Source organism: Rissa tridactyla, chromosome 9 (genome assembly GCF_028500815.1).
Source record: "Rissa tridactyla isolate bRisTri1 chromosome 9, bRisTri1.patW.cur.20221130, whole genome shotgun sequence".
Taxonomy (NCBI): Eukaryota; Metazoa; Chordata; class Aves; order Charadriiformes; family Laridae; genus Rissa; species Rissa tridactyla.
In genome coordinates, this window is record NC_071474.1 from 44,175,187 (window position 1) to 44,186,476 (window position 11,290).

At 48.7% G+C, this 11,290-nt stretch overlaps 1 protein-coding gene across 1 annotated transcript in view; it reads left to right on the forward strand.

Annotated features, from left to right (window-relative positions):
- Positions 1 to 3,385, forward strand: part of MSN (moesin) — a 48,219-nt gene extending 44,834 nt beyond the window's left edge. Inside the window, exon 13 of the mRNA XM_054214424.1 lies at positions 143 to 3,385. Coding sequence (XP_054070399.1) covers positions 143 to 307 — 165 coding nt within the window. The 3' untranslated portion in view covers positions 308 to 3,385. The remainder of the gene's footprint in view (positions 1 to 142) is intronic.
- Positions 3,386 to 11,290: the final 7,905 nt, after the last annotated feature.

An 11,290-nucleotide genomic window follows, 5' to 3' on the forward strand; every position in this document is an offset into this window, starting at 1 on the left:
AACTGTAAATATTCAGGCTTATCTGTTTCCTGTCTCCATGGATATTGAATCTTTTAGGAGGATCAGCAAGGAACCTCCTTGTCCAGCTTTGAGGCTCTGGCATGTGTTAACCCATTGGTATCTGTTTTCCCCTTCTCCAAAGGCTCTTTCTTCAGAGCTGGCAAATGCTCGGGATGAAACCAAGAAGACAGCCAATGATATGATCCACGCTGAGAACATGCGTCTAGGCCGAGACAAGTACAAGACCCTCCGTCAGATTCGGCAGGGCAACACCAAGCAACGCATTGATGAGTTTGAGTCCATGTAAACTCTCCCCTGCACCTGCCGCCCCGCACTCTCTTCTCCCTTCTTCCCCATCCTCTCCCGTCATTCACTCGTAATCGTGCTACGCTGGAACCACTACAGAAGAGTGACCATGGTCTTATTTATCGAGTTTTGGGCAAACGCTGGAGTTAAGTAGCAGAAGAAAGAATAGTATTTACATCTTCCTGGGGTGGGTTGGGAAAGCAAACATGTATCGGGGCAAATCTGAAATTGTTTGGCTTTGGATAAAGTCTCACTCCATTTAGTTTTGTATCGCTTACTGAAGCGGCTGTGTTGCTGTCCTCTCCCGTTGGGTGGGGAGGCCAGCAGATACTTTTACTGACTTACGTACAGTAAAGTGCTAACAGTTTTTTGACACTGTGCCTTCCTACTAACTTGTGCAAGCTTTGTTCAGTATTAAGCTTAGTAGCCAGGGTCTGAATTTTTGACTTAATACAGGGTCTGAATCATGTAGTTGAGAAGAGGAGGCTGGAGCTGAGGAAGAAGGGTTGGAGGTAGAATGTGGACTTTCTTTCTAAAAGACCAAAGCTTTTGTCCTTCAAACATAAGCAGACCAAACAGATTCTGTGGCGTTCCTGCTGGTGTTGCCTTTTGTTGTTTAATGATGAAACTTTGAATTTCCTAATCATGAGGAGGCCTTTGGAATATTTCCACTGGTGCAGTGTGGTTTGGAGCCTCGACTTCCCTGCTTTCCAGAAGTTTTGTCTCTGGTAAATGGCTTTGTTTGCTGTCATTTGTCTGACTTGAATGTAACCAGTGAGGCAGAGATAGCTAAAGAACACTGCCTTCCTTTTTGGGTTTGTCAGTGGAAACCTAAAGGGGTAGGTAGAAATGTAAAAGACTAAAAATTCCTGTAACTGTATTTTCCCTTTCTGAACCAGTACATTTCTAGTCATGTGAACAGGATTTCAGGTTTTTCCATAAGAGGCCTTTTTAGCACATAGTCATTGGTGCCTTATGACTGTGTCTGCATCTACTGTAGCTCAGATGTCTTTAGTTTAAACTAGATGCAATCATAAAAAGTGATCAGCACCTGGGGACCAAAAACTACTCTTGTATCTGGGTCATGTACAAGACTGCATCTGTCTTCCTGGTTTCAAGCAGCATTTGAGGGGAGAGGATCCTGAGATATTTGTCCAATTGCTGCCTTAATGCTTGCTAGCATTCTGCCAGATCCCTGGCTCAAGTGCTTTTCCTTCCCCAGAAGGATGCTTTGCCCCTTTGTAGCTTTGAGAACAGAAGGCTCTGTCTCTTAGAAATGGGACACTAGTGGTTGTGAGACTGGTCCTGAGAGCCACTTGTACCAGTTGTAATACCCATCACCTCCTGTCTTCCAAGCTACAGCTCCCCAGAATCCTTCCCACCATTTCTGGGGAGGAAACAGCCATTTATGCTCAGGGTTGAATTGGATTTTGCCTTGATCCTTCATAGAAGGAAACGTTAACCTTCAAAAGAGGCCTCTTAAAAATGGATTCCACCTACCATGGAGTCCTCCTTTGCTTTGCCCCCCTTGGATTAGCCTGTCCCTATAGGAAGTCATCAGGCTAGCCTGTCACTTATTTTCTTGCCTAGCACGATCCTAAATCTTGTGACTTTCTCAGTTTTGTGGGTTCCCCCTTTGTACGGGTCACCACTGTTGGTGACAGAAGGAAAACATCTGAACGCTAGAGCACTTTCAGCTCCCTGCTCTATGGGAAAGGTAAAGGGGGACTGTGCCAAAAAAGAAATGTTCATGATAGTGTTAATAAACTGCAGTATTTCCCCAAGAATTCCTTGGGCTGCTGGAAGCAACCTTAGCAGTGCTGTATTATTTTATTTTTTGGAAGCAATACAAAGTCTGTGTGGAGATCCACACAAATACCAACCAGCCAACCTCTGTTAGGAGCATAGCTTAGCGCGTTGCGTCTAAACATCCAGATGTGGGAGACCCCCTTCTCTCCCTGGGACACAGTATGCTTTTGGGGGACACACGTGACACTTCCGGTTGGTCAAAACCACATGCCTCAGTACTTTGAAAGTCACAAATGAAAGATTGCAGTTAAATTTGTCAGAACTGATTTGCGTATTTTTACACGGAAGGGTTATTGGCACTGGCTCTACGCGAGTCTCATTACTGGGGGAACAGACAACCTTTACACTTCTGTTTTGGTGCTTTAAAGCTGGTTCTCAGCACTTCTGCTCTGTCTGTGGCAACTATTGATGCATTTGGGGGGGGAGAAAAGCCTTTATTATATTTTAACAGTTTCCTAACAAGCTGATGTATGGTGCCTGGAATACATGTTCAAATAATAAACCAGTAAACCTTTTCTGCTTTGATGGGTCACACAACACTGCTGAGCTCGTGTATCGTGACGCTGGCATGACTTCTGTTTATAGGGGTTTTTTTTTTTAATCGTTCTAATTCCAAATGGTCAAATATAGGAATAGAACGGCTTGTGCCAGTGAGTCCACCTAACTCTTTGTAGTTGTTTCAGCCCTGCCTTCTTCTTAACCAGTATTATATTCCAGTGGTATCTAATGATATTTGATTTCAATACTTCTAGCTATGCACAATTAGAAAATATTAGTCGTGGGATAGAGGATATGTTTATGGTCCTCCTTCCCTTGGAAATGTATACTGTATTGTAAAGAATTGATATTTTGCAAGAAAACTAATGTAAGAAGCTTTCAGTATTACGGTGAGATTTGTAGACACGTTTTTTTTTTTTTTATTTGTTAGAGTACAGTGAATTGTTCTTCTTCCTCTCCGTGTTCCAGTTTAATTGGATAACTGCTCCTCTTGGGGGGTGGGGGGAGGGAAGTACTTTATCAAATATTTGCCTGGCTTGTTTTTTCTTGTTTTATTTTTTGTTGCTGTAAATTATGTTGAGGTTTTTTGACCAGTCTTTTTACTGGGTTATAATAAAACATCGTTTCCTTAGGGTTGTGGAGTAATTCACGGGTCCGTGTACTTATCTGCAGAGAGAACCTTGATATTAAGGCATTTCTTTCCTGTTTGGAGGAGTTGTTAAAATCCATACTCTGTTCTTCCTAAAGTGCCAATAAAGTTCAGAGAAATTCAGCAGATGGTGTCTGGCTGGTTACTTAAGGCTCGCTTTGAGTCTAGTGCTGTGTCTCCGAGCTAAACAGGTCTGACATGCGGCTCCCGAGAGGTCAGCCTCGTAGCACTCTCCTGAATGAGAAGATCTTACTTGCATCCTGAAAAGCTGATAACCATTTTGAGATGTTTTTCTTTTTTCTTTTTTTTTTTTTTTTTTAATTAAGTCAGATTGGGAAGGAATAGGACCACTGCATCGTGTCTTAATAGAGAAACGTCAAACTGTTTGCCAGTAAGACTTTCATGTGGCTGTGGATGGCAACTTGCTCTCCATCACAAAGAGCAGCGGCTTGAATAACATCCCTTGCCCCCTCCCCAGCCCTCCAAGCTGCTGGACTGGAGTCAGTACTGGAATCCACATTTCTTTGTGGAGATGCTGAGTATAAATTTATACTGCGTTTAACTTAAAGTGGACCAAATGGAGGAGGAGGAGGAGCTGCTGTTGGAACTTTGTAGAATCATAGAATTATCAGGGTTGGAAGGGACCTTAAAGATCATCTAGTTCCAACCCCCCTGCCCTGGGCAGGGACACCTCCCACTAGACCAGGTTGCTCAGAGCCCCGTCCAACCTGGCCTTGAACCCCTCCAGGGATGGGGCAGCCACAGCTTCTCTGGGCAACCTGGGCCAGTGTCTCATTACCCTCATGGTGAAGAACTTCTTCCTGAAGTCCAACCTGAATCGACCTATCTCTAGTTTTAATCCATTCCCTCTAGTCCTACCACTACCCGACATCCTAAAAAGTCCCTCACCAGCTTTCTCCTAGGCCCCCTTAAGATACTTGCCACCGGTGAGCACCGGCTTTGCCATGCCCAGGCCCATGTGTATCCGTGACCAGGTTAGCGTGCAGGGGGTGGCTGGACCTTGGTGCTGCTGCTTGCCCTGATGTCCTGCTGGCTCTCTCCTGCCCTGACCCTGTACTGGGGGTTTCATCCCAATTTGTTTTGCAGCTACGTAGCCGTAGTTATCTCTACCTGTGATTCCTGAGCTCTCAGGCCTGGGTCCAAGGATGGAAGAGCATGGCTACTGCTACTTTCTGCTAACGAACTGTGTGATCTTTGTTTGTAGCTGCTCTCCATGTGGTTGTGAAGAGGGGCTTTGCAGAACCTCTGCCTCGGGGTTGCTGTGCTGCAGAGTAAGGCAGAGATTTCATCAGGAATGTGTTGGTGCTCGGCAATCGGGTGCTAGGGGGGAAACCTGAACCTGTCTATAAACAAAATGTGAAGTGTGGAGCAATGGAGACTTCTGCAGTCCCCACCAGGCTCTGCACAGAGCCAGTTTCCATAGGTGGGTTTTTCTTGTCCCTTCCTTCCAGGATTCCAAAAACCTGAACACCACTGGAGGAACTGCACGTCTGCTTCAATGCTACTGCAGCCTTCAAGTGAAGGTTGTGCTGGTCCGGGGAGGTTGCTCTCACAAATGAGGTTCTTGCTTCTCGACGGACAACACCTTCCAGCTTGTGCTTAAATTTCTGGAGTCTCTGAGAACTTTGTGCTTGCAGCCAGATCACTCTTCTGCGTGAGCGGCCTGGCTTTCATGGCATTCCCTTGCCTGTATCTGTGGAGACTTAAGAGGCTCACTAATTCTCCAGTTAGGTAAATCTATATTTGGTTTGTCTTTGAAGAAATGGAAGTGCAAAGCGTTAACGACTGAAGGCTGCTTCTGTGCAGGACCATGTAGTAACAAAAAAAAAAAAAAAAAAAAAAAAAAAAAAAATCCCAAACACCTGATTCTTCTAATCTTGGAAGACCTTTTGTAGTTTAGAATCAGAAATTTGTATTTCGCCTCTAGTTTGCGTAGACAACTTCTGCTGGGTTTGCTATTCTGTCTGCGATACGTTTCAGATCCAGTCTAGGCTACACCTGTAAGTGTTGGGGGCCCAGACGCTTTCGGCTGTTAGACAGGGCCAGACTGTAGCACAAAAGGCTCTCACAAGTGCTGGGGACCAGAAACAGTGTCTTTTTGCAGGTTCTGGGATGTGACTCTAGCAGCCACTGTACCTTAGTAAGAACTCTAAAGAAAAGCCAAACTAACTGCAGAGTCAAGTTTCCATTGAGATAAATCTGCCTGGTGGACTAACGCATTGTGCCTCGGATGCTTCGTCTTCCGACTCGGCGTCAGCGCAGCTGTAGAAACAAGGATGTGATTGCTTTTTCCTTCTCCTGTTTTCACATTGCAAGGGCTTGGTCTCCAAACTCGGATTTCTTTGGGTGGGTGACAAGCCTATCGGTTGCTTGCTCAGGCTAATACGTGTGCAGGGATGTGCGGGCATTTCTATTTTTTAAGTGGCCTGGTGTAAGATTCTCAGTGAGCAGATGAGCAGGCTCGGTAGCCTTCCAGCCTCTTCCTTTTTCTTCTGTGATGAACAATAATAGCATGTGAATACCCCCCCCCCCCCCCCCCCCCCCCCCCCCCCCGATGCCACGCTTATCAGTTCAGGTCAATTTGTGTAGGATACCGTTAGTAACTATGGCAACTTAGTAAGGGAGCTAGATTAGATTCTGCAGGGTAGGACTCTGCCTTCTGACAGCACTATCCTCTTGAAATCTGTGTTGGGTTGCGGAACCAGTAGATAGTGGATCTCCGAGATACCAAACAAGAGTTGTTCTCCCCTTTCTCATGTTAGCTCCTCCTAGAAGCTGCTACTCCCGGCTGTAACCGGGCTTCAGACGTGGCGCATCATGCGACAGTAGCTCTCCCTTAAGTAGCTGCATCTAATAGCTCTTTTCCAACATCTTGCAAAGCTCGATAATGCAATGCACAGGGTAAGGTATGATAATTGTAGATAGTTGTATGGCAGCTGCTCGAAGATCTACAAAGGCAGGCGCCCTCCCAACGAGAAAGCAGAGAATAACTGAGGTGTGGCTTGTTCGCCCAGTGCAGCGTGACCGTTCTGTTCAGTGCCAGCTTTGCAGCTACGCGTAACTCAATCTTGGACGTACTGCCTAATTATCTTATACCAGTGTCTAACTGGAGCACGTGATAACTGTCGGAGAACAGTGTAATTCATCTGTGACTGACGTCAGCCCATAACTGCTGCATACCCTTGTGCAAGTTGACTCCGCGTGTGGTGTTAATGGCTCCCTGGCAGAAAAATTAACTTATCTGTAAGAAAAAGGATCTGGGCCTCAATGCATTGAATGATAGGCTGAGGCTGGCTTTTGTCTTGCAGGTCTGCAGCTCTAATTTAAGTGCAGTGTGTGGACAAGGGTGCAGGTCCTTATGACTGAACGATGCCTAAATGAACATCAGGTGCCGAGTGATGGGTGTCTGAAAGTTACTAGTAATTTTAAGATGGACTTTCTCAGGATAGATGGCAGGATGACGTGGGTATAGGGAGAAGTGAAGGAAAGAACAAGGAGGAGACATTAAGGCAAGAGTAGTGCTGAGACTGCAAAAAGGAATATTGGGAGCTCCTGGAAGGGACGGTACCTCCAGCTTCTGTTGAGGATGCACTTGCTCTGAGCGGGTGCGAGTGCCATTGATAGAGCTTTCTGGTGAGCAGAGCTAGTTGGAAAATTACCAGCACCCGTGATTGCTATTGCCCCTGGTTGTGCATCATCTTTTAAAGAAATACAAGCCAGGGCTGATCTTCAATCATCAAAATTTACTGGAGGGTCAAGGGGATGTGGAATATACTGCTCTTGAGCCGGGAGGTTACGGTGAAGGCTGTCTATACCCCACATGCAGCAGTACTGCCCTCCCATCCATCTTTGAAGCATCCTTGACTGAAGGAGAAGCATCTGCAAGTGAAGGCCTTGGCTTGGGGCACTAACTTCTTAGTGGCCTTCACCTAGCCAGCCAGCAGCTGCATTCCCAGAGGTGGCTGCTGTCAAGAAGCCTGTTTGAATTGATTTAATTTCCTTGTTGCAGTGTTAGCCTGTCTCTGATGATTGCGTTGCTGCCCTCTTGCTTCCAGTGGTGACAATTTGGCCCTTGCTCCTTTTGTTTGTAGTGATTCTCGGAAGTTGCTGAACATCTAGAGAAAGGTTGGGGCAGGCAAACGCCCGCTTTGTTTGATTGATGTAGAAACTGAGGCGCGTTTCCAGTCTTTCCCCTGAAGCCTCCAGCCTCTACGAGGCTCTGAGACTTGAGCGCACTTGATGCAAGCACTTTGTCTGCAGGTTTGTGTTCAGCGCCTGTTTTGGGGCAGCACTCTGTACCTGGTCCTGGGGGCTTGGAGAAAGCAGAACAGGCACAAGTTGTCTTATTGGCTTTTATTAGCAGCTTGGTCTGGAACAGGAAAGGTGGTTGACGGGTTTTCATAGTGACAGTAGGGAAAGGGAATTTTAGTTTTGTTCGGTGGCTTTAGTCCTGCGTACGTCAGCAGCCTGTCCCTGCTTCCTTACAGGAGTATTTGTGGGGTGGGAGGCGAGGGTTAGGCTGTTCTTGCGGTTCGAGTTAAGAACGAAGGCTGCGTTCATGAAACCTGCATTATTGCTGGGTGCCTGCACTTGCGCTGCTCTGGCTACAGTCCCTCAGACTTCACCCATGGGAACGGCATGGACTTGCCTGTGGCTACCTCTTGGCAGCCACCGAGCCGGTGCAGCTCTGGCAAGAGCACTTCTCTGCCTCAGGTGTGTGTTTTATCCATCATCCCTCATTCACCCCCCTCAGAGGCCAGCCAAGAATCCTTTCCCCTACTTCTTTGAGAGGTAAAACAAGGCACAGAGGGTGATGGGTTTCTTCCAAGGCAGGAGAGTTGTGGCTGAACCTCGTGGCCCATTTCACAGAATTTAGCTCAGACTTCCAGCTCCGCGCCCTTCGTGCGCCCAGGCTGCCTGCCTTCCCGCAAACCTGGAGGAGAGCGGGGGCCAGTCCAGCTCGCCCCAGCCAATAAAGGAGGGATGACTTCTGTACTGGGGCAAAAGGAGCGATTACTTCTGTGCTGGGGGCACAGTGCTGACCTTCAGCTTTGTTGTGACTTGTGCTGCTCCCTCAGTTCCTCCCTCCCCTCTGGACACTCTTCCTTTGGGGGTTCCACTGTTGGGCACCTGGGGTTTTATCAAAAACTGATTTGACGTGTTAATTTGCGTGCCTGGGTGACACCTGTGAGCTTTCTGCATATGCTGCAGCTCGCTCGTGGGCAGGGGCCAGGTGGTTTCTGACTTGTGCGTGTTTTCTGTCTCTTCCCTCTCTCGTGGCTGCAGGACGGGCTGCCTCTCCTGGTTCTTTCTGCTCCTTCTGATTCTCCTTCTCCTGCTCCTTCACGGAGGAACTTCTTCCTCCCTTTAATTTATCGAATGTATCGAATCTTGATTCAAATGGTAGTGGAGTTACCCTCACAACCCCAGAACTGCAGCGTCACTGAGACTATATTAATGTGTATATTAATAACTACGGGATAACATCTGCTTTCAGAGAGGCAGCAGACGAATATGTTAATTTTAAACCTTCCATCTCGGGTCTCTTGGAAGCCACAAGGTTTGGAACCCACGCAAGTCTGCCTTGTGCCGACCGTGCCCACGTGTTTGAGCTGGCCCACGGAAGGGCTGAAACCCTAACGGTGGTCAGGGGAGCCGGGTCTGGTGTCTGAGGGGTCCCAGTGTGCTTCTGGCTGTGGAGGGCTGCAACGGTAGGGCGTAACTTCTTGTTGGGCCAGTGGAGCGCTGATTTCCATCTGTTCACTTCTTGGGCGGCAGTCAGGGACGAGGTGGGGTTAGCGGCACCTCGGAGCTCTTTTGGACCTTTGCATGAGAGTCCCTTGACTGGGGGTGGGGGTGTGTAAATTGTCCTTAACGTGGTGCAGAAGAAACTGGGCGATGTATTTCAAGCCAGAAAACCACTTCCTTCCCGGCATGTGCTAACACATCACTAGACGTGTAGGCGCAGCCGCTGCGCTGACAGCAGCGCGTGACCTGCTGGCAAGCAAAATTGGGGGAAGGGGCCGGGGGCCGGGGGGGGGGGGTATGCGCACATGCACACCGATGGAAACTTGGCTTCTGCCAAATTTCTGTGAAACAGGGCTAAAGATTCACTTCGGCTGTGTCCATCCTGCCCATGAAGTGTGTGCTGACCTCCAAAGCAACATTTTGAGTTTTTTTTTTTTTTTCGAAGCGAGGATATCTTTGCTTAGTTGGGGTTTTCTTTGTTGGTTGCTTTGGTTTTTGTGGGAGGGGTTGTTATTTGCAAAGCTTTCTACTTGTGTCCTGGGCTAAATGAACACGGCTTTACTCTGGAAAGGCTGCCTTCGCTTCTGGGTTTGCTGCCACATGGAGTGGGGGAGAGGAGGGGAAAGGAGATCTTACTTCTGCCCTTTTCCCTCTGTTTCAAAGACCTTAAAGCAGGCTACCCGAACTCCGTATGGGGCATGGTTCTCCCCCACCCCAGCAGGGTTGTTCCTGCTTTCACCAGAGGACAGTTGTCCCCTTTGCTGCTTCCCAGCCCCCTTCAGGAGCGGGTACGATGCTCTCAGCCCCAACTTCCCTCTGCGTTGGCCCCTCTCCCATGGGGTGGCATTGACCCGACACTTGCTGTGCTCCGAGTTCCCGGCAAGGAGAGAGGTCAGTGCCGGGCAAACACACAAACGTCCTTGTTGGGAAAACTGCTGCGCATATATCTAGTGTATCTCTCAATTCAAGGTTCGCTGGGGGAGATAAGATGCTTTGTGGCTTGTTTGGATGTGCTGTGGCCCCTTTCCTTGCGTCTCCCATGGTAAGCCCTGCTTTCCTTCTACAGAAATGACCGAGAGACAGAACTGGGCTGCCTCCTGCATCTCTGTAGCGCCCGAAAAGCAAAGGCAGGACTGGGCAGAGTCTCTCAGCTGCAGAGGCTGCACAGGGCGATTTTTAAATTCAGGGGTGAGCTGCAGCCCACGAACTTGGGTTTGAAGGCTGAAGTATTTAGGGCAGCTTGCAGGAGAGAGCAAACCACCTGGAAAAGCCAGGGGCCACAGAGCAGGGACACTGGCCAGAGCTGTGTTCAGCTAAAACAAACCGCCGGCCGCACTGCCAGCTTCTCCTCGTTGATGCTGGCAAGGGTGAGGAGGGAAGCCTTCGAAGGGTATTCTACAAATGATTTGAAATGAGGAATTTTTACATTACCTGGGGTTGAGGAGTGGAATCGCAGAGAAGTCCTGGTGATGCTGGGCATGGCTGGGCAGTCTGGTGTGCACCCATCCCTGCTCTGGCACCCTGCCCCTGCCCTGCGGCTCCCAGGGACGTGCCGAGGGAGCCTCTCGCCGACTCTGCGCTTGGGGGTAGCACTCACTCTGGATTAAAACCCTCATGATACCCACTGGTTCGTCCCACCCTCCCTGTGCTCACTGAGCCGTAGGCCTGAACAAAACCTGAGGTGCAAATCCCGCGGCAGGAATAAAACGGCACGTGTGGGACTGGCAGGGGCTGGCATGAGGGTGCTGCAAGGCTCGGATTGCCAGCTGCCAAGCTCTGCAAGGCTCCGATTGCCGTTTTGAGCTGGGAAGTGTCACCCACGTTCAGCAAAAGGAGCGAGGAGACTTTGGTCGGTGATGCCCTGCAAATACGACTCCAAGTTATCTCAGATCACGTCCCTCCGTAGCAGAGCGCCGCATGTTCCTCTTGGATGTGTCCCGTCACGGGAGCAGTGCTGCCCAGCCTGCGCTCGGCAGATAGGAGCGGGGCGGAATGAAACATTCCTCTGTGCTGCTCCACCAGGTGCAAAGTGAACAGAGGGAGGTAGACAGGTGGGTTTAGAAACTAGACTTCCCCCTAAGAAAAAAAAAAAAAAAAAGAGTTTTTTCTTTTTTTAATGCTTTATGCATTGCCCGTGAGTTTCTCTCCACTGGAGCTATCTCAGCAGTGTGTTTGAATGCGTGGACACTTGCCTCTCAAACTTTATTGGAATGAAGAATAGGATTCCCCTTCCCCCCTTACGGAAAATACTGGCGCTCC